This window comes from Pongo pygmaeus, chromosome 5 (genome assembly GCF_028885625.2).
Source record: "Pongo pygmaeus isolate AG05252 chromosome 5, NHGRI_mPonPyg2-v2.0_pri, whole genome shotgun sequence".
In the NCBI taxonomy this organism is placed as follows: Eukaryota; Metazoa; Chordata; class Mammalia; order Primates; family Hominidae; genus Pongo; species Pongo pygmaeus.
Window position 1 is genome coordinate 31,143,999 of NC_072378.2, and position 22,286 is coordinate 31,166,284.

The 22,286-nt window shown below is 52.4% G+C and overlaps 2 protein-coding genes across 47 annotated transcripts; both read right to left on the reverse strand.

Annotated features, from left to right (window-relative positions):
- Positions 1-876: 876 nt before the first annotated feature.
- On the reverse strand, positions 877-2,424 carry PSORS1C2 (psoriasis susceptibility 1 candidate 2). Its single transcript, XM_054491951.1, has 2 exons — positions 2,330-2,424; positions 877-1,655 (listed from the first exon to the last, which is right to left on the reverse strand). Exons 1-2 carry the CDS (start codon positions 2,382-2,384, stop codon positions 1,300-1,302), a joined length of 411 nt encoding a protein of 136 aa, XP_054347926.1. The 5' UTR covers positions 2,385-2,424; the 3' UTR covers positions 877-1,299.
- Positions 2,425-5,798: 3,374 nt separating this feature from the next.
- Positions 5,799-22,107, reverse strand: CCHCR1 (coiled-coil alpha-helical rod protein 1). 46 transcript variants are annotated; one of them, XM_063666015.1, is made up of 19 exons: positions 21,982-21,996; positions 21,193-21,308; positions 20,824-20,890; positions 20,532-20,745; positions 18,270-18,573; positions 14,725-14,888; positions 14,491-14,626; positions 14,221-14,331; positions 13,829-13,978; positions 12,402-12,512; positions 12,189-12,295; positions 9,490-9,602; positions 9,246-9,291; positions 8,962-9,098; positions 8,681-8,869; positions 8,483-8,584; positions 6,625-6,776; positions 6,326-6,497; positions 5,799-6,076 (listed from the first exon to the last, which is right to left on the reverse strand). In XM_063666015.1, exons 3-19 carry the CDS (start codon positions 20,837-20,839, stop codon positions 5,952-5,954), a joined length of 2,349 nt encoding a protein of 782 aa, XP_063522085.1. In that variant the 5' UTR covers positions 20,840-20,890; positions 21,193-21,308; positions 21,982-21,996; the 3' UTR covers positions 5,799-5,951. The 46 variants fall into 46 exon arrangements, 45 of the variants coding, with proteins under 45 accessions (XP_063522085.1, XP_063522080.1, XP_054346310.2 ...); XM_063666010.1 differs by lacking the exon at positions 21,982-21,996 and adding an exon at positions 21,955-21,979; XM_054490335.2 differs by lacking the exon at positions 21,193-21,308 and having other exon boundaries at positions 20,532-20,637; positions 20,824-20,956; positions 21,982-22,107.
- Positions 22,108-22,286: the final 179 nt, after the last annotated feature.

A 22,286-nucleotide genomic window follows, 5' to 3' on the forward strand; every position in this document is an offset into this window, starting at 1 on the left:
ATGTCAGGTGTTCGAGACCAGCCTGGCCAACATGGTGAAACCCCATCTCTACTAAAATACAAAAATTAGCCGGGTGTAGTGGTGCGCGCCTGTAATCCCAGCTACTCAGAAGGCTGAGGCAGGAGAATGGCTTGAACCCGGGAGGCGGAGGTTGCAGTGAGCCGAGATCGTGCCATTGCACTCCAGCCTGGGCAATAGAGTGAGACTCCATCAAAAAAAAAAAAAAAAAGGCGGGGCGCTGTGGCTCACACCTGTAATCCCAGCACTTTGGGAGGCCGAGGCGACCGGATCACGATGTCAGGACTTCGGGACTTCGAGACCAGCCTGGCCCACGTGGTGAAACCCCATCTCTACTAAAACACAAAAATTAGCCGGGCGTGGTGGTGCGCACCTGTAATCTCAGCTACTCAGAAGGCTGAGGCAGGAGAATGGCTTGAACCCGGGAGGCGGAGGTTGCAGTGAGCCGAGATCGTGCCATTGCACTCCAGCCTGGGCATAGAGTGAGACTCCGTCTAAAAAAAAAAAAGGCCGGGCGCTGTGGCTCACGCCTGTAATCCCAGCACTTTGGGAGGCCCAGGTGGGCAGATCACGAGGTCAGGAGATAGAGACCACCCTGGCTAACACGGTGAAACCCCGCTTCTACTAAAAAATACAAAAAATTAGCCGGGCGTGGTGGCGGGCCCCTATAGTCCCAGCTACTCAGGAGGCTGAGGCACAATGGCGTGAACCCGGGAGGCGGAGCTTGCAGTGAGCTCAGATGGAGCCACTGTACTCCAGCCTGGGCGACAGAGCGAGACTTCGTCTCAAAAAAGAAAAAACAAATAAATAAAAATAAATAAAAAAGACCCTAAGTGTTAGTTAAAGCAGCAGCCTAGATTCAAAATTAAGAAAACATGATTTTTATTTTTCCGTTTCATGGAAGCAACAGCTGTCTACTGATAGTTCCTGCCGCTGGCCACCAGGTGGCAGAAGGGAACACAGTACCGCAGCCCTGCCCCAGCGATCGCGCGGGCAGGAAGACCGGGTGGGAGGTAGGTGGGGCCGAGGCCTGGAGGTGAGGTAGGAGAGTGGGTTTAGGCTGTCAGAGGAAAAAACGGGCGATGTGAGGACTAAGTACGGATCTCAGGAGCGGACAGGAAATATTGAGAACACCACCTTACGGGTTCAGAATAAAGCCGAGGGAATGAGGAAGAGGTTTAAGGAGCCAGGCTAAATTGGGAAGAATTCACGGGGAATCAGAGGGTGGAGAGGGCGTGGGTGCCTGAGATGCCTGGCAGCAGAACGGCTTGGGGGACCCCATTATCTGTACTCTTCCCGTGGTGGGTCCAGGTCTGGCTCCTCCTGAGGTCGGTGGTCCACCTCAGGGGCAGGAGGCCAGGGGTTTTCTGGGGGCTGGGGTCCTGCCGGCCAAGGGTCATCAGGCCGGGGAGGTTGAGGAGGATCCGTTCTAGGCGGTTCAGGGGGCCAGACTCCAGTTTCAGGCAGGTCTCTCCAGGGACGACTGGGGCGGGGAGGCGGAGGATCTTCAAAGAGAGGGGGTGCCCCTGGCCAAGGGTCACCGGGGACTGGGGGGCCCTGAGGCAATGTTGGGGAGCCTGCCTCCTCTCGGTCCTCTGCGGGTGGGTGAGAGGGGTGGTCCTCGCTGCCTGAGATGCCTGTAAAGAGGAAGGAGAAAGGTAAGAGGTGGTGAGGGCTTCTCTCCCCAACCCCACCCCAGCCCCAGCCCCAGGAGGAGGAGCCTGTCTGGATGAATGCAGCCTGAACTGACCCACAAACAGACCAAAAAAGTCACTCTCAAAGAGCTCTCTGTACGTTTGTAAATACTTAACTGATGGTAAAATGGCATGAACCCCTACCTCTGATGGATCTGAACCGTTCACTTGACCCACTTTAAACTGACCAGACTTCTCCAAATAAGCTCCATCCACCCCTGGTTGGGGTACCCCACTGGCTTTGTCCTCAGGCCAACCTGCAACCCAAAGTGGGTTACACCTTGGCCCCCAGGCACACAGACCCCAGCTTTACAAGGACCCCAGCTCCTTAACACAGATCCCAGCTCTGAGGAAACTCGTCCCCCCCACATTAATCCTGACTGACTTTGCCATATGGAGCCAGCAAACCATTTCTGGTGAGAGCCAGATGCACCTTCTGCACCCCTGAACTCCTGTCCCCCACCCAATGTGTCCAGAAAGCCATTTCTGGTGAGCCAGATGCACCTTCTGCATCCCCTGAATTCCTGTCCCCAACCCCATGCGTCCAGTTCACCTCCCCCATCTTGAGTATCCCTCATCACCCCAAACTGCAGTCCCTGCCTCTGTTCCCACCTCACCTCTGGTGTGCAGGCAAAGGACCAGGATCCCCAGGAGCTTCCAGTTGAGGATCATGGCTATGTACTGGCCCCCAAAGCTGGGGTGGGCTGACTCTGGGTGTCTGGGAACCCCAAGAGGCTTTATAGGGGAGGAGGGGAGGAGGGGAGGAGGGGCCAGCCCAGTGGCACAGGAATACCATTAGAAAGGAACTGGTCAAACCCGTTGGGAAGGCCTGGGCTAATGTGTCACCCCTGAAGGTGGCGTCCCTTATTTTAGTCCTCCAGCCCAGGACCCAGCTGCCTGCTCTCCCTATCATGACCCAGAGCCTGCGTCACCCCACCCTGGTTTGCACACCCTCCATCCACACCCTGGAGCAGTCAATGCCCACTTGGCGTCTCCATAATCACAGAGATGTCCACCTTCATCCCTTGCAACCATTGGAGGCCAAAGAATGGGAGCAAACCACGCGCTGGGCGTTGGGAAGCACCGTAATTACAGGGTTGGGAGGCAGGATGCCTGCGCTGGGGGAAGAGGTGCCTTTCAAACCTGGGATGCAGGTGGGACAGTGTCAGCTACTATCCCAGCCTCCCCACTCACCCCTGCACTGAAAGCTCCTCCTGGGGCTTCGTGCTTTCCTGGGCACTTCCCTTCCCCCATGGGATCCAGGCATCCTGTTCTCAGCATGTCCTTCTTCAGGCATGCAGGGGACCTCCAAGCAATGACATCCAAGGAATTCCATCTGGCAGCCACCCAGGATGACTGCAGAAGAAGAAGGACACAGGAGGATATCCTGGTTCCCTCTTCCCACCCAGAGCTGTTTGCATCAGTCCTGCCAATGGCTCTGGAAGAAGCTGCCAGGCTCCAGCAACCCCAGCCCCTTCCTCCTCCCTCAGGAATCCACCTATCCGCCTCTAGGACCTCGGCTCCAACTCTATTGTACTTGCCTCCTCCCTCCCATTCTCCTTTTGGTCTCAGCTCCTTGATCTAAGCCTCCCAGAGAGACCCCTAGAACGTTTCCCTCAAGGACCTTTCTGCCTGGAAGTCTGTTAGCCTTTCAGAAGTAACATGTCCAAAATAAAATTTGATTCCTCCCAGGTTGTTCCCTGCCTGGTCTGCTGCCCCACAGTAAAGGACACCTTACTATGCAATGGCGTGATCTTGTCTGTTCCCTCCAGGGCTCATGCAGAAACCTTCGTTACACTCCTCCACCATCCACAGTCCATCCACCTGCAAGCCCCTCCACACCCTGTCCAAACCCAGCCCATCATCCTGAGCCACCACCATCTCCCCCGAGCTTCCCCAACACCCTTCTAATTGGCCCCCTTGCTCCCACTCTTTATCCCTCCCCCTCACACAAAGCCTGTCCTCCACCAGCAAAAGAGGTCTTAAAATATACATCAGGTGGGCTTGGCGTGGTGGCTTGCACCTGTAATCCCAGCACTTTGGGAGGCCGAGGCGGGCGGATCACCTGAGGTCGGGAGGTCAAGAGCAGCCTGACCAACATGGAGAAGCCCTGTCTCTACTAAAAATACAAAAATATTAGCCGGACATGGTGGCACATGCCTGTAATCCCAGCTACTCAAGAGGCTGAGGCAGGAGAATCGCTTGAACCCAGGAGGCAGAGGTTGCGGTGAGCTGAGATCACACCATTGCACTCTAGCCTGGGCAACAAGAGCGAAGTTCCGTCTCAAAAAAGAAAAACATATATATATATAGATATATATATATATCTATATATATATCAGGCCAGGCGTAGTGGCTCATGCCAGCACTTTGGGAGGCTGACACAGGAGGACCACTTGAGCTCAGGAGTTGTGTGAGCTGCTTCACCTGCAGCAAGACTGTGGGCAACACGTGGGAGGCCTACCTGGGGCTGCTGCAGGCCAAGTACACTGATGGGGACACCCTGGGCCTGAAGCGCCACAGCCGCTGCCTGCCACATGCTGCTGGCCCACGTAGACCTGATGCGGGAACTGCTCAATTATGCCCTCCTGGGGAAGTGACCTCGCTAGACCCACCCATCTGCCGTGCTGGGTGCCAGGAGCAATCGCTGACCACAGTGCGTGGATGTGTGTACCTCACTCTGGAAGGGACCATCCAGTAAGTCCCTCAGGAAGAAAAATGTACACCAAATCATGTTGCATCTTCCCTTTGTTTGGGGAGCAAGGACAGGTTCTCGCTCTCTTAGGCTGGGGTGCAGTGGTGCGATCACAGCTCACTGCAGCCTCAACCTCTTGGGCTCAAACAATCCTCCCAACTCAGCCTCTGGAGTAACTAGGACCATGGGTGCACGCCACCATGCCCTCCAATGTTTTTTATTTTTACCTTTTATATACATGGAGTCTCCCTATGTTGACTGGTCTCGAACTCCTGGGCTCAAGCGATCCGCTCACCTCAGCCTCCCAAAAAAGTGCTGGGATTCAGCTACTCCAGAGGCTGAGGCAGGAGAATTGCTTGAACCTGGGAGGTGGAGGTTGCAGTGAGCTGAGATTGTGCCACTGCACTCCAGCCTGGCAACAAGAGCAAAATTGTCTCAAAAAAAAAAGTGCTGGGATTACAGGCGGGAGCCACAGCACCGGGCCCCCTTCCCTGGTTTTTTTTTTTTTTTTTTCTTGTTTTGAGGCTGAGTCTCGCTCTGTCACCCAGGCTGGAGTGCAGTGGCATGATCCCGGCTCACTGAAACCTCCGCCTCCCGTGTCCAAGCAATTCTCCTGTGTCAGCCTCCTGAGTAGCTGGGACTACAGGCTCACACCACCATACCTGGCTAACTTTTTGTATTTTAGTAGAGACGAAGTTTCACCATGTTGCCCAGGCTGGTCTCAAACTCCTGAGCTCAGGTGATCCACCTGCCTCAGCCTCCCAAAGTGTCAGGATTACAGGTGTGAGCCACCACACCCGGCTTTCTTCCCTGTTTTTAAAGAAGTACTCCAATGGCTTTCTATTGACTTACAGTAAAATCCAAACTCGGCCACATCTCGGCCTCGCAGCAGCATCCTTGACCATTCTCTACAGAGCCCTCCTGGCCTCCACAGGAGCCCACTTCAGGCAGGCCTCAGCACAAGGTCCCCTGCTCAGAGGACTCTCCCCAGAGTCAGTTTCTATCACATCATTGTACTGTACTTTCTCTTCAAGCACTTATTTGAAATGATCTTGTTCATCTGTTTAGGTCCTGTCTGCTCTCTCTCTCCCACTAGGATGTAGGCTCTCAGGGCCCAGGTGGCCCCCAGGCTAATACAGTGCCTGGCTCTGACATTCCTGTTGAATGAGTGAATGTTTCATCTTCCCCACTCCTGGCATTTATCATCTTCCAGAAGAAGAGTTTTAAAACCAAAGTTGAGAATAAAGAAATGCAGGAGCTTCCCAAACATTTCCAAAGCTGCCTAGAAAAAGGATTTGAAAAGGTGCCACCCACAGAGAGAGCTATGGGTGGGACCACTTCTCACATCTCCTTCCCACAGATTCCCAGAAATAACATTTCCAAACAATGGCTCCTACTGTAGTTGTCTTTATTTAGAGCAGAATTCAGACTCAGCTGGTATCCCCCAGGGCAACCCCAGGATGGGGAAGGGCTGGTCTGTCCCCACCCACTTCTCCAGGATCCTCCCAGCCCCCAGGCTGGCTTTCCCTCCAGCTGTCAGCTGCTTAGCTGCTCATCTGGGGATTGGAGCTGGAGCATCTGTCAAGGTTGTCTCCTTGACAAACAGCTTCCTCTTTGGAAATGGCTTCACTCAGGCCCTGCAGGTCATCAAGCAGGACAGAGAGGGACCCTAGGAAGGAAGATAGCAGGAGATGAGCACCAGACAAGGGAAGGTGCTCGTGGTTACAGAGGAAACAGGGCTGGCATAGGAAATTAAGAATGGGAGAGAGGAGGCTCTTTGGTCCAAGCTGGGCATCGCTAAAAGAGGCTAAGGGCCTCGAAGGACCGCAGAGAACAACACTCATCATGCAAGAGTCTGAAGAGGAGATTCCTGAAGTGCACGCATTTGTCCCTTGTTCCTCTGTGCTTGGCCCAAGACCTTTTATGGACTCCCTGGTGGGCACTGCTGGGGCTACAGGTGCGGATGCTGAACACTCTGGAGGCCTGGGGCTAGACACCACAGATTTCTTCTTATCCAGTAGGGAAGGAAGAACTGTCAACAGTCGCTGCTGCTTGTAACGGGACAGGAGACCCTCCTGCTGCAAGGTGGCCTGGGAAGGAGAGGGTTAAACCTAGCCCGGGTAGAGCCTCCCTCACCATCCTCTTTCCACACCTCTAGCCCAGGAACCAGCCCAGGATGGGCCCTAGTGTCTCCCTGTCTGCCCTCCTGTCTCCTACCAGCATGAGGTTCTTATCCCTCTCTAGCTCCTGCAAGCGCCGGGCCAGTCGCTGCCCCTCCTCCTTCCGGGCCTCCTCCTGCAGATGCCTGAGTTCCCGGCTCCGCTCCTTTTCCTGGGCGGCTCTGCGCTGGATCTGGCGCAAGGAGACCACTAGAGAGAGGCCAAGGCACAGAGGAGGCAGGTGTGAGTCAGGCCAGAGGCAGCCAGGCACCACGAAGACAGGAACAAATGCTGCGTCACCAACTCTGTGACTTGGGGAGGCTGTTCTGCTCTGTGGATCTGTCTTTTCTGGACAGTTGGAGGGGTGGGCTGATGCTCTAGGAGCCTGGGAATCTGAACCTAAGTATCTTCCTCATCCCCGAACCATCCTGGAGTTCCTCAGGGGAAATCTGAATATGAACTGGGTTAGATTTTGTGCAATTAGTGTTCATTGTCTTAAAGTGTGATGATTGCAGCTATATAGGGGAATTTACTGGCTTTGGGAGATGCAGCTGAACAACTTATGTTTACAACTTACTTAGGCGCGGTGGCTCACGCCTATAATCCCAGCACTTTGGGAGGCCAAGGCGGGCGGATCACGAGGTCAGGAGCTCAAGACCATCTTGGCCAACATGGTGAAATCCCATCTCTACTAAAAATAGAAAAATTAGCTGGGCATGGTGGTGGGCGCCTGTAATTCCAGCTACTTGGGAGGCTGAGCCAGAATGGCTTGAACCCGGGAGGCAGAGGTCACAGTGAGCCAAGATCATGCCACTGCACTCCAGCTGGTGACAGAGGAAGACTCTGTCTCAAAAAAAAAAACAAAAAACAAAACATTAAATGATTACAACTTAAAGTGATTCAAAAGATGTACAAATATGCATGTATATAGACAAGAGACCAAATGTGGCAAATGTTAACTGCTATATTTAGTTAGAGAAGATATATTCATTACACAATTCTTTTTTTGACACACGGTCTTTCTCTATTGCCCAGGCTGGAGTGCAGTGGCACAATCTCGGCTCACTGCAGCCTCGACCTCCCGGGTTCATGTGATCTTCCCACATCAGCCTCACAAGTAAGCCTGGGCTACAGGTGCCCACCACCAGGCCTAGCTAATTTTTGTATTTTTTTTTTTAAGAGATGGGAGTCTATGTTGCCCAGGCTGATCTTGAACTCCTGGGCTCAAGCAATCCTCCTGCCTTGGTCTCCCAAAGTGCTAGGATTACATGTGTGAGCCACCGCGCTGGCCACAATTCTTTTAACTTGTTCAGTTGTGTGAATTTTTTGCTAGGGGGTAATTGCTGGTGTTAGACATCTGGAAGGTGGTGGCCTCTGTGAAGGGGTATGACTGGAAGGGGTACGGGAGGGTCCTGAGCTCGTCATATGCTGTTTCTTTTTTTTTTTGAGACTGAGTTTTGCTCTCCAGGCTGGAGTGCAGTGGTGCGATCTCAGCTCACTGCAACCTCCGCCACCCAGGTTCAAGCCATTCTCCTGCCTCAGTCTCCCAAGTAGCTGGGATTACAGGTGCCCACCACCACACCCGGCTAATTTTTGTATTTTTAGTAGAGACAGGGTTTTACCATGTTGTCTAGGCTGGTCTCAAACTCCTGACCTCAGGTGATACACCCCCCCTTGGCCTCCCAAAGTGCTGGGATTACAGGCATGAGCCACCGCGACCGGCCATATGCTGTTTCTTAATCTGGTGCTGGCTACATGGGTGTGTTCACGATGTGATAATTCATCTGTGCTATTCCTGGATACCTTCATTACTTCCTGTAATGAAGCTTTGAAAAAACTTTGAGGGGAAAATAATAACCTTATGTCTTAACACTTCCTTCTTCCTGGAAGGCCCTATCCACCCTGGCAAGGCTCACCGGCCTTGGCATGCTCCCTCCGAGCCTCGTTCAGCCTCCTCTCTGTGTCTGAGAGTTGCTCCCGCAGCCGAGTTTCCACTTCAGCCACCTTCTCTTGCAGGGCTGGGGTGAAAGTGCAGACGGGGCATATCAGCAGGAGCTTTGATTTGCAGTTCCCACTCCACCCTCCAAGGGAAGCACCCCTTTCCCTCTTGACACCTTGCCCATAGAGTTCCTGCTGCTGGGTCAGCTCCTGCCGCAGACTGACAGCCTCCTCTGTGCTCTCCTGCTGGCCCTGGCGTGCCACCTCCAGCTGCAGCCCCAAGCTAGCCAGGGACTCCTGGGTCTGCTGCAGCTCCTGCTCCAGCTGCTGGGCCACCTTGCTCAGCTGCTGCCGCTCTGCCTCCCCTGAAAGGAGGGGGTGCTGGGTCAGGCCTCTCCCAACACCCTAGACACTGGGTTCTTCCTCATCCTCTCCAACCCCGGGCAACCAGGTGTACCTTGCTCCCGAGCCCGGCCCACCTCCTGCTGGATGAGGCGGGCACTCAGCTGCAGTTCTGCATCCAAGCGGTTCCGTTCTTCCCGCAGCTGCTGCAACTCAAGGCTCACGTCTGTGACCGGTGGTGGTAGGGGACAGCTGGGACGGGGAAGAGAAACAGAGTCAGGAGAAATCACCCAGCTGCCTGACCCCAAAGCCCCCATCCCGCCTCAGTCCTCATGGTTTTGGGGGTCCCAGCAGCCAATGCCCTAAAGCCCCATCCACTTCAAAGTGCCCAAACTTCACCTCTCCTGGCGCAGCTGAGCAAGGGCAAGCTTTCGAGCAATCAGGCCTGGGAAGGAAAAGGCAGGGAGAAAAAGAGATGAAGTTTGCATGGGAGAAAGTGGGGACAGGGAGTAAGGGAAAAAGAGATGCAAGGACTGGTGAAAGAAGGTGAATGGATGTGGGATCAGAGAGAGCTGGGTCAGGAAGAAGAAAGTCCGAGCTGGTGGGGCAGGGGCAGGATGTGGCTCACAGTTGTCCTACGCACCCCGAATGGTGTGGACCTTGCGGACAGCATAGCTGAGTCGGTTGTTGAGGCTGGGAAGCCGGGCGGCAGCCTCTTCCACCTTAGCCATGGTGCTCTCGAGCCAGATCTGAGAGCTGAAGAGGGCACAGGTCACTGATCCTCCATGCCTCCCCTCATTCCCAAAGGACTTGCTGTGTCTTGTATAGACAACTCCCTCTAATCCTGTCCTGTTATACAAGTACAGAATGCACAGCTTCCATCAATTATCTAAAGGACTCTTGCCCTAAGAATGCATTAAATGACTATCTTTTTAAGCAACCTGTTAAGCTTATTTCTCACAACCTGTGTTTCGCTCACTATCGTGTATCAAAGAGTAAAGTTATCCTCTCTGGCCAGGGGCAGTGGCTCCTGCCTGTAATCTCAGCACTCTGGGAGGCTGAGGCGGGCGGATCACCTGAAATCAGGAATTGGAGACTAGCCTGGCCAACGTGGTGAAACTGTCTCTACTAAAAACACAAAAATTAGCCAGGCATGGTGGCTCATGCCTGTAATCCCAGCTACTCCAGAGGCTGAGGCACGAGAATCACTTGAACCTAGGAGGTGGAGGTTGCAGTGAGCCAAGATCACACCCTTGCCCTCAAGCCTGGGCGACAGAGCCGAGACTCCATCTCAAAAAATCAAAACAAAACAAAGTTATCCTTTCCAAGCCCAAGAGTGTTGATCTGGCAACAATGAAGGGCAGGTCCATGTGCTTTACCAGCTGTCTGTGCCAAAAGTAGGACCAACCTGGCTCATGAAAACTGAGCAGCTGAAACAGGCCCCAGGAGGAGGCCACGGAGTGTCTAGGGCCAGGCTGGGGTTTCCTCAGGAGAGTCCAGGTCTGCACCCACAGAAAAACACATGATGATGAAGGCTGGCAGCTGCATCCCCAGCAGCACAGCAAAGTTCACTTTGATCTGGAAATTGTTCCAGTAGATGCTTCCAACACCTACCGCAGCTCTTATTAAGTCTCCAATTACCTAGAGACAATCTAATAAACCCAGCAACAATCCGAGTTTGGACTGCTTTAAGCCTGGAGAACTTTCAGCAAATGCCTCATTACACAGATCATTTCTGTGATCGCCTGGTACCAAAGTCAAACCAGGTCCACAGCACATCTTTCTGTTCTCCTGCAGGTAGGGGTCACACGCAATGGATTGAACCTGGGTGGTAGGTCATTATAACTAGTTTAATTCCATGCAAGTTTGAAATTTTTCATAATTTTTAAAGTTGAATTAGTCCCTAAGGTACAAATCCAAGAGAAGGCAGTGGTGGGCAAGGATTCATCCTGCATCTTAATTTCGCTAAACCAAAAATTATCTAAATTAACCCATCGAGAAGAGCCTCACGATAACAATAAACATTTACAAGCCAGGCACTGTGCTAAGAACTACCTGCCGGCCAGGCACAGTGGCTCAAGCCTGTAGTCCCAGCACTTTGGGAGGCTGAGGCGGGCGGATCACGAGGTCAGAAGTTCGAGACCCGCCTGGCCAACATAGTGAAACCCCATCTCTACTAAAAATACAAAAAATTAGCTGGGTGTGGTGGTGTGCGCCTGTAATACCAGCTACTCAGGAGGCTGAGGCAGGAGAATCGTGTAAACCCGGGAGGCAGAGGTTGCAGTTAGCTGAGATCATGCCACTGCACTCCAGCCTGGGCGACAGTGCAAGACTTCGCCTCAAAAAAAAAAAAAAAAAGAACTACCTGCCTTGGGGTACCTCAGTGTCCAAGGCTGAGGGGAAGTCATCACCAGCACAAAGAAGCTTTGCTGTTTTCTTAGAGGTTTTTCCGAAGGTCATACAACAATTGTGGGTAATGAAACAACTAGGAAGTTGGCATGAGAGACAAAGGCTGGCAATTGATTTAGAAGGAAACTAACTGGCTTACATTTTAGATGGAATAGTAAGCAAGTTAAGTATATAGTAAGCAAGTAAGTATATAGCTTTAAATAAATAGACTAGGCCAGGTGCAGTGGCTCACACCTGTAATTCCAGCACTTTGGGAGGCTGAGGTGGGTGGATCACCTGAGGTCAGGAGTTCAAGACCAGCCTGGCCAACATGGTGAAACCCCGTCTCTACTAAAAATGCAAAAATTAGCCGGGCGTGGTGGAGGACACTGGTGGAGGATGGCTGTAATCCAGCTACTCAGGAGGCTGAGGCAGGAGAATCACTTGAACCAGGGAGGCGAGGTTGCAGTGAGCCAAGATTGTGCCATTGCACTCCAGCCTGGGTGACAGAGCAAGACTCTGTCTCAAAATAAATAAATAAATAGACTAAATTTTTCTCCAGTGAAACAGGGAATGCCCGTAAAATTTTAGAGAAAAAAAGGAAGATGAAGTGTCTACACTCTCCATCCTTGAACAATACTGCAAGTAAAGATCCTCCCGGTGCTCTATTTAGCTCAAGCCATTACTAGACTGAACTGCAGGAGGAAGCAAGGCCTCACCTCCAGCCAAACATGCACGGGAAATTCATAACAAGCAACCAGGTGTGAATGCAGATGGGGCTTCCCCAGGAAAAGAAACGAATGCAGGAACATTGATAGAGCTAAATCTGCCCAGCCCTGTAGCCTCCAGTGGCCAGCTTTCCAGCCCCTCTTGCCTGAGGCTCCTCAGCAACAAGGTGCCCAGGAACTTGAGGTGGCAGAAACACTACTCCACCCACCCCTCCATCCCTGATACCTGCTGACAGCATTGACCACAAGCCTCAACTGCTCCTCAGCTGAGGCTGTCTGCTGCTGCCACCGATGCCTGGCCTCCTGAGCACGGCTCAGCTCCAACTGCAGGCCCTGGGGAGGATGCAGCAAAGGACAGGGTCGCTCCCTAAGTCCTGGCTGCAGCCCCGGAACAGGGGCTCCCTTGCCCTCCCCGAGTCTCTAGTAGGCTGACACCAACCTTGGCACCTATCCGCTCCACCTCCACCTCTGCGGCTTTGTCCTGCAGGGATCGCTGCAGGATGGCCTGCTCCTGGCTCTGGGATGTCACTTGTTCCTGGAGTGAGGCCACCTGAGGGAAGAGAGGGAGCTGGGCAGGGCCCTCTAGAGCTAAAAGCTGAGGGGGGCACTGGAAGCAAAGTGGCAGGTGCAGAGATCTCGGCAAGAATGCCATGCAGGGGCTGGGGGCGGGGGTGTGGGGGCGGGGCGTGGGGCGGTGGCTCACGCCTATAATCCCAGCACTTTGGGAGGCCGAGGCAGATGGATCACTTGAGGTCAGGGGTTCAAGATCAGCCTGGCCAACATGATGAAACCCTATCTCTACTAAAAACACAAAAATCAGCTGAGCATGGTGGCATGTGCCTGTAATCTCAGCTACTCGGGAGGCTGAGGTAGAAGAATCACTTGAACCTGGGAGGCGGAGGTTGCAATAAGCTGAGATCAGGCCACTGCACTCCAGTCTGGGTGACAAGAACAAGACTCCTTCTCAAAAAAAAGAAAGAAAAGAAAAAGAACGAATGCCATGCAGGGTGACAGAAGCTTAGGTTCTCAGAATGGAATCTGAGGCCAGTGTTCCATGTTCCACGTTGCATGTGCCCATTCGAAGATGGGAATAGCCCTTGACCCACCCCACAAGACCCACCAACTGACCATGCCACTCTCCTCAGATGCTGTCACCTCCTCAGAGAGGCTGTCTCTGACCATCCTACCTGAGGCTGACTCACCCCACAGTCTCTCCGTCACCTTATCTTTTGAATTTTTCTTACTACTTTCTTTTTTTTTTGAGAAAGGATCTCGCTTTGTCACTCAGGCTAGAGTGCAGTGATGGGATCACAGCTCACTGTGGCCTTGACCTCCCAGCCTCAGGTGATCCTCACACCTCATCCTCCAGAGTAGCTGGGACTACAGGAATGAGCCACCATGCCCGGCTAATTTTTTGTATTTTTAGTAGAGACAGGATTTCACATGTTGCCCAGGCTGGTCTCAAACTCCTGACCTCCAGTGATCCACCCGCCTCGGTCTCCCAAACTGTTGGCATTACTTGGCTGGGCGCGGTGGCTCACACCTGTAATCCCATCTTTGGGAGGCTGAGGCAGGCGAATCATCTGAGGTCAGGAGTTCGAGACCAAAGTGATCGCATTATAGGTGTGAGCCACTGCACCCGGTTTCAATCTTTATATATAGCACATATAATTAGTCAACATTATCTGTTTACTTGCGTGTTCTGTGTCTCTGCTCTAGAATGCAAGCTCCACATTTCAGTTTTGTTCAGGGCTGTGTGCCCAGCATGTGGCAACCACTCAATAAACATTGGTTGAATGGATGCCACCTTTATGGAAGGAGCAAGGTGCCGGGAGGGAATACCGGGAGAAAAGAGAGTGCAGTGACCTGTCCCTTCAGCTGCTTAACAGAGTCACTGTGTTCCAGCTCCTGGGCCTTTAGCTGCACCATGAGGGCAAACACCTTCTCCCGCCAGCGGTTCAGCAGGAACTGGCACTTCCTGGTAAACTCAGGCTCCAGGGAATCTGAAGGTTGAACCTGAGGGAGAAGGAGTGGGAGAAAAGTGTGGGCTCCTAGGGGAGGAGAGGAAGGAGGTGGCATCTTTGTTTCTCCTCTGTCCTGCCTGGGCAACATGAGCTACAGCAAGAGGAGTTCACAGGAAGAAGGAGATCTAAGCAGGTTCTGGGGCACATCGACCCCTCCTGCCCACAGGGAGAGAGGCAGGGGACAGTAGATGCAGGATGAGGCTGAGGGTGAGGGGTCTGGGGGTTGGGCTATACCTTCCTGGCCAGCTCCTCCTCCTGCAGGGTGAGGATGTGTGTGAGGCTCTGCACCCGCACCTGCAGCAGCTCCGCGGTGGCGTGCAGGCTGTCCCGGTCCTCCTGCAAGTGCTGCGGGCGGAGGGAATCAGCCCCTCTGTAGGGCCTCCATACCGCTTTGGGTACCACCTTCTCTCCCGGAGGCTGTGCTCTACACGCTCCTCCAAGGGCCGTGCTTGCCTCCCAACCTGATCCCCAAGTCCCCACACAGATACATTGCTGCACCCTCACCTGCATGGTTTCCAAAAGCTTCTGTTGCTCCAGTTCCCATGTCTGGCTGTGGACCTCAGAAGGGACTTGTTCCCCGACGTATTTTCTTAGATTCTCAACCAGGGTCACCTGAGCCTCCAAGTCTTCCTGGGTCTTGCTAGGGTTGGGGTGGGAATGGGACAGCCATCAGTGGGGCGCCCTGCAGACCCACCACACCACCAACTGCTGGACCCCCGTCGGCATCCGCGCACCTACCTCAGCTGCTTCCGAAGCAGCTCGGCCTCCCTCTGAGCCTCGGCCAGCTCCTTGGCTTCCCCTGCTCTCCTGGTTTGCAGACTACTCAGAGACTTCTCCAAGCCCTCGGCCTTGCTGGTCAAACTGGAAAGAGCCTCCTCGTGAGCCTGTGTCAAAGAGGACAGCTGCGGAAAGAAGAGGGGGCTCAGCAGAGGCTTGACCCCACATGGAGGCCTTCCTTGTTCCCTTCACTCCCACTTTCTGTGACCTTAGAGAATGACCCAACCAATCACCCAATTGCGCACAGCAAATGGAAAGCTGGCAACTCACTTTCCGCAGCTGCCCCACAACCCATCAGGAGTTCTTGTCCGTTCTCCCCGAAAACATATCTTCACCTCTCTCTGTCTCTGTCTCCACTGCCACCAACCCTCATCTTTTGCCTGTAAGCTACCCTCATCTTTTGCCTGGGCAACAGTGACCATCTCCTAACTAGTCTTTATAAGCCCTCGGTGGCTTCTCACAGCATTCATAACAAAACCCAGGTGTCTCTCCACACCTGCAGGCCAGGGGACCCAGCCTCTGCCTACCTCCTGAGCTCCAGCCACAGGAAGTCTGCTGAGAACCAGACAGTGGCCCCTCCTTGCTCCACAGACCCCAGGCGATAGCCCTTCCTCAGGGCGGCTTTGCTGGGCCCTCTAATACCCCCCCGACCCTACACTGCCCCATCAGCTGTTCACGTCCTCCCGAGCACTTAGCACTGACCATATCTTGCTTATGTGTATGTGTTACTATCTGTCGGATAACACTGGAAGGAAAGCTCCAGGAAAGGAGGAATTTTGTGTCTTTTGCTCATGGCACCTCAAAGGGTTGCAGGGATGTCAGAGCCACCAAGAGTCATGGGATGGACTGGAAAGGAGGGCAAAGTGGCCACCCTGCTTCCTGGTCTGCCTCCTCTAGCCCTGTCTCCATACAACAATAAAGTTAATTTGGGGGACATAAATGACAAAACTTTTTAGACATAAAATACAAATCTAATCATGTCATTTCTCTGCTTAAAACCTTTCAACAGTTGCTTATTACTTGAAAAAACAATTTTTTTTTCTCTTTTTTTGGAGATGGAGTTTCACTTTGTTGCCCAGACTGGAGTGCAATGGCATGATCTCAGCTCACTGCAAACGCTGCCTCCCAGGTTCAAGCGATCCTCCTGCCTCACCCTCCCGAGTAGCTGAGATTACAGGCATGAGCCACCACGCCCAGCTAATTTTTGTATTTTTAGTAGAGATGAGGTTTTACCATGTTGGCCAGGCTGGTCTCGAACTCCTGACCTCAAGTGATCCACCCGCCTCAGCTTCCCAAAGTGCTGGGATTACACATGTGAGCAACCATGCCCAGCCCTAATTTCTTTAACAAAATAGAGATGGGGGTCTCGCTTTGTTGCCCAGGCTGGTCTCAAACTCCTGGGCTCAAGTGATCCTTCCGCTTTGACCTCCCAAAGTGCTAGGACTGGCCGGGCGCGGTGGCTCACACCTGTAATCCCAGCACTTTGGGAGGCCGAGGTGGGTGGATCATGAGGTCAGGGGATCGAGACCATCCTGGCTAACATGGTGAAACCCCATCTATACTAAAAATACAAAAAATTAGCCAGGCAGGTGGTGGGCGCCTGCAGTCCCAGCTACTCGGGAGGCTGAGGCAGAATGGCGTGAACCCAGGAGGCGGAGCTTGCAGTGAGCTGAGATCGTGCCACTGCACTCCAGCCTGGGCGACAGAGAGAGACTCCGTCTCAAAAAAAAAAAAAAAAACCACAAAGTGCTAGGATTACAGGTATGAGCCACCGCGCCCAGCCTGCTCATTGCTCTTAATGGAAAGTAGCAAGTTCTGAAGTGGCCAAGGCCTTGTGCCCTGGGTCTTGTACTCTGCAGCACACTCAGCGCCCCTCATCTCTGTGCTCCAGCCTTCTGGCCTCCTCCTGTCCCCGCCTTCACCTGTTGTCCCACCGAGTGTCTTCCAGCTACCATTGGACCTCACACGCCTCTTCACTGGCCAACTCCTATTCAGCACAAATGGTAGCTTGCTGTTTTTTCAGTCTCGCTCTGCTGCCCAGGCTGGAGTGTGATCTCAGCTCGCTGCAACCTCTGTCTCCCAGGTTCAAGCAATTCTCCTGCCTCAGCCTCCCAAGAAGCTGGGGGATTACAGGCACCCACCACCATACCCGGCTAATTTTTGTATCTTTTGTAGAGACTGGTTTTCTTCATGTTGGCCAGGCTGGTCTTGAACTCCTGGCCTCAAGTGATCCACCCACCTCGGCCTCCCAAAGTGCTGGGATTACAGGCATGAGCCACTGTACCCGGCCTAGCTTCTTGTTTCTAAGTTTCTTTCATGAATCTCCTTTGTCTGTTTTCTGATTGGACTGCTGGTCTTTCCCTTACCAATTTCTAGGTACACATTTTGTATTAGGGATATTACCCTTTTCTTGTGATCTGAGCTATAAATATAGCTTTTTTTTTTTTTTTTTGCCATTCGTAATGTTCATGTTATAAAGTCAATGGGATCAATCTTTTCCTTTACAGCTTCTAGATTTTGGATTTTGACTCACAGGTAGAAAGGCCTTGCCCACTACAAGGTTATAAAGGAATTCTCCCTTGTTTTCTCCCAGTTCCTTTTTTATTTTTTGAGACAGAGTCTTCCTCTGTCCCCAGGCTGGAGTGCAATGGCACGATCTCGGCTCACTACAACCTCCACCTCCCAGGTTCAAGTGATTCTCCTGCCTTGGCCTCCCAAGTAGCTGGGATTACAGGTGCACACCACCACATCGGGTGAATTTTTGTATTTTTAGTAGAGACAGGGTTTCACCATGTTGGCCAGGCTGGTCTTGAACTCCTGACCTTGTGATCTGCCTGCTTCGGACTCCCAAAATGCTGGGATTACAGGCGTGAGCCACTGCGCCTGGCCCTATGGTTTCTTTCCTTGACATGTCAATTGGTTACAGTGGCCTTCCCTGAACCCCAGACTAAGTTAGTGCTCTCTAGTCCTTCTCCTTCAAGGCATTCCTCCTGATTGCAATTAATTATGATTAAACTAAATGTGGATGTGTATATCCCCCACGAGGCTGTCAGTTCCATCCACGAAGGCAGGACTCAGGCTAATTTGGTCACTGAGTCTCAGAGATGGCAAAGAGTAAGCACTGGTTTGCGGACTGAATAATCTCTCTCTCCCAGTCCACCATAGCCCCCTTATACCCACCTTCCTCACTGCCCTCCACAATACCCCTGATGAATTGGTACCCGGAGTAAAGTAGAGAGGCAAACTACTTCCTACGAGAAAGGGAAGCAGGGCTTCAAGTGGTGGGAGGCCACCTGAGTCTTGGGGGAAAAGTGCAACCTGAATTAAGATCAAAGTACACAAATTCTCCATCTCTCTAGGCCATGTGTGTTTCTTTTCACCAAAGGTCTCATCACTCTACTACTCACTACTCATGGAGGGTCTTTTCTGCAATACCTGTTCTTTGCTTGGAAGCTAATGTCCAGCTCTCCGTTATGAATTTGAATCCTTTCCACCCCTGCATTCACCTGCTCTTGGTGCAGCCTCTGAACCTCTTCCAGCTCCCGCTGGCTCCCCTCTTCCAAGTTTTTCCGGATAACCTCAGCCCCAGCCAAAGCAGCACGCAGGCCCTCAGCCTCAGTTCGACCGGCCTTCTCCGCCCGTGCCAGAGCCTCTAGCTCCATGGCCTGGGCCTCTAGCCTCATCTTCTGCTGCAGTGAGGTCTCCCGCAGGAGCCGGACCTCCTCCTCCAGCCGCCGCAGCTCTTGCAGCTGCCGAGCGATCACTTCAGCCTGCTGGCTCAGGGCCTGTGACCCCTCCAGCTCCCAGGACCTTCAAAGACAGGTTAGTGCAGGTGAGACCTGTCTCCAGTGCTGGAAGGATAGTTGAGGGCATAAACATAGCAGGAGAAGGAAAAGAGGACTGCTCTGCTCCCGTGTGGGGAGGTGAAGGGGGTGCTGAAGCTGGGGTATGGGGATGTCTGCATTGACATCATCATCATTCATCAAAGCCCTATTGAGCATGTTGAGTCCAGTGCCTGGACTCACAGGACCTAAAGTCTGGCTGAGATCATGGAACATGATCTCCCTAGAGAGAGCTACATACAGGCAGATTCAACATCAAATGTGTGTATCATTAGGCCACACATTCTTTTTTGTTTTTTGGTGTTTTTTTTGTCTTATTTATTTTTTTATTTTTAGGCCACACATTTTAAGTTGAAAGGTTGGAAGAACACACAGGGACTTCTCAATTCTGATTTAAGGGCAAGAAGTTTGAGGGAGGAATGGGCATAGAGAGGTCATGAGCTTCCAGTATCAATATATGGTGAGGCCAGGTGCTAATTAAAAGGCATTTATTGGCCGGGCACGGTGGCTCACGCCTGTAATCCCAGCATTTTGGGAGGCCAAGGTGGGCGGATCACGAGGTCAGGAGATCGAGACCATCCTGGTTAACACGGTGAAACCCCGTCTCTACTAAAAATATAAAAAATTAGCCGGGTGTGGTGGCAGGTGCCTGTAGTCCCAGCTACTTGGGAGGCTGAGGCAGGAGAATAGCATCAACCCGGGAGGCGGAGCTTGCAGTGAGCCAAGATCTCGCCACTGCACTCCAGCCTGGGCAACAGAATGAGACTCCGTCTCAAAAAAAAAGGCATTTATTGAGTGTTAGGTATACTTTATGAAGAGTCTGAGAGAACAGTACATAAATAACATAGTGTCAGCCTTTGGAGAAATCGTCTACCAATGTCACGTGAAGTTTAATCCAGCTTGGAACATGGCTCCTGAGGCAGCTCTCTGAGACCCAGGACTACAAGAGATTGTTGTTGTTGTTGTTGTTGTTGTTGTTTTTAGAGACAGGGTATCACTGTGTCACCCAGGCCTCAATGCAGTGGCTAGATCATAGGTCACTGCAGCCTTCAACTCCTGAGCTCAAGCAGTCCTACCACCTTAGCCTCCTGAGTAGCTGGGACTACAAATGCATGCCACCACAGCCAGCTAATTATTTTCTGTGGAGACGGAGTCTCGCTTTATTGCCCAGGCTGGTCTTGAACTCCTGGGCTCAAGTGATCCTCCTGTCTCAGCTCCCAAAGTGCTAGGATTATAGGTGTGAGCCACCATATCTGGCTCTTTCTTTCTTTCTTTCTTTTTTCTAGTAGCAGGGGATCTGTAGGCTAGGGAAATTAAGTAACTTGCCAAATGTCCTCTAGCTGGTAGTCAAACTAGAAATAGAGTCTCTGTCTCCTGACACCCAGTCTAGTATTCCTTCTTCATCATGCTGCTTCTTCTAATGTAATCCTACTCTGGAGCAAAATGGCAGAATGATATCCCAGTACATCTGGGAAAAGACACATGAAACAACAAGAGTAAGAATGTTTACAGACAATACGACAGCATGGCCAGCTCCCACAGCACATCCTCTGTAAAGGCTTTCTTCCATCAGAATGAACCCACACCGCCACAGTGCTGGGTCTCTACTTCTAGTTTGCACTTCTTCATCTTGCCTCATACTATGCTTTACCATCAGCTGGTGGTTAATCTATCTCCCCTCTTAGGATTTTAGATTCCTTATTAATTACAAATTTAAGTCAGAATTTGTCTTATTCACTATTGTTATCCTCATCCCTAGCACTTAGCACGCTGCTTTATTATTTATGCACTGTAGGAACTAATAATTGCTTACATAAAAATGAGTACGTTCTGGAAACTAGGGCCGAAATAGGGTAATGAGTTTATTCCAGTGAGGAAGGGTCACTAGCAAGCAAGCCTGAGAAAACAGCGTGGATGGATCCCTACCTGCCTCTCCACCCTGGCTCCTGCCTGTTACTGGAAACATCCCGTTCCCACATGGTCACTTGAGGTCTCTGGGTGTCTAGCCGCCTCTCTGAGACATCTTGATGGCCTGGGGGTTGGACCAGGGGAATGTCTGAGAGCCAGGTGGGAGCCATTCTTGGCAGAGTTAAAAGGGGCCGAGCTTGAAAGTGGGAGGGGGGAATCAGCCCAGTGGAACCTGAAGAATTACAAAAACAAAGATGGTCAGTTTCCCAGGCAGAGACAACCACCACTCCCCTTGTCTGGTCCCACTGACCTGAAGGTGGAAACATCTCCACATTATTTGAAGGCTCTAGATTCTGTCTCCAGCCATCTATGTTCCCCTGGACAACAGGAGAAACAAAGACACTTCAATTCAATTTTCAGGCCACCTTCCAAAGAAAAAGCCCCTACAATAACAAAGTCATAATCCTTGAATTACAGCCAGGTCCACCTGATGCTCAGCTCTTTTCCTACTTCCCCAAAGAAGTAGGAGATACCCCAAATTCACTTGCTTGTCTCAACCTGGTTCCTCATGGAACCCAAGCAACTAACTATCAGGTGGAGAGAATTTACTGAAAGAGACAGACTGAGAGGGGCTCTACGGCTTTACTCATGCTTTCAGGATTCTAGGCAGTGCCTTTACCCTCCTCCTTAAGTTTCTATGGTCCCTGCTGCTCCTGGCCAGAGGTGAGAAAGGAGGTACACAGTGCAGGGGTCTTGAACGCCATCTCCAGAGTTCTCTCCATGGCTCAGCAAGGCCTGAGGGAAGCCCATCCAGACACCACCAGGCCATGACTCTTGGGTCCTTCCCTGTTACAGTGCTGGCCCAAGGCCTGGCCCCAGTTGAATGTGGCCACATGCAGGGCTAGACCCTCCCCAAGACCTTGGGAATCCAGGCAGCCTAGATCCCCAGGCAGAAAAGCCAGCGTCCTGACATCTCGTTCAAATCTTTCCTGCGGCTGTTCTCTCAGCTTCTCTCTACTATCCCCTCAGCTTCCATGCCTGCCGCCCGCCTCCTCTTTCTCGAGTCCTAACACATAGTGGGCACTTTCAGATCTTCCTCCCACCCTCCCACCCTCATTAATCTATTTTTTACCCGAATCTGGGATCCCTACTCCCGTCCCTTTTTACAACCTAATCTACTTTTTTCTGAAGGAATTATTCTGGTCCTGACCCTCACCCCCATCTCTCAATAGCCTGCCCTCGCCCCCTGTACGCTAGCCGGCTCTACTCTCCCCCGACGGCTCCCCTAGATACCCGAGGCTTCACCCAGTTAGCCCCTGATCTCTAAGGCTGTTCTGATCTCCTCATCTGTCCCTTCACCTGGCCCCTGTACCCCCTTCCCCTTTGGACCCCTTGAACCCTCCCAGCACCCCCTCTCAGCCCCTTCCCGCCCCCAACCGACTCCCAACTCTTGCCGAACGTCCCTTACCAACCGCGAGCGCACCCTACTGCGCTTTGGCCACACCCCCTACGCCTGGCTTCCGGCCCCGCCTCTGCCCCTGACCGCGCCTGAGCAAGGCGGGCGCCCCAAAGTCCTATTTCACTCTGTTGGGAGGAGGGGGTAAAGGTGTACGCAGGCGCAGTGGCGTCTAAATCTGGGCCCACTAAATGCGTCAGAGCATCTCCGCGCCCAGGCGGAGCCTCCTCACTGCGAGAACCCGGGAAAACTTGTGAACTAATCAGAAAAAGTGGAAGGCGGGAGATCTTGGGGCGCTGTCCAATGGCGCGGAAGAG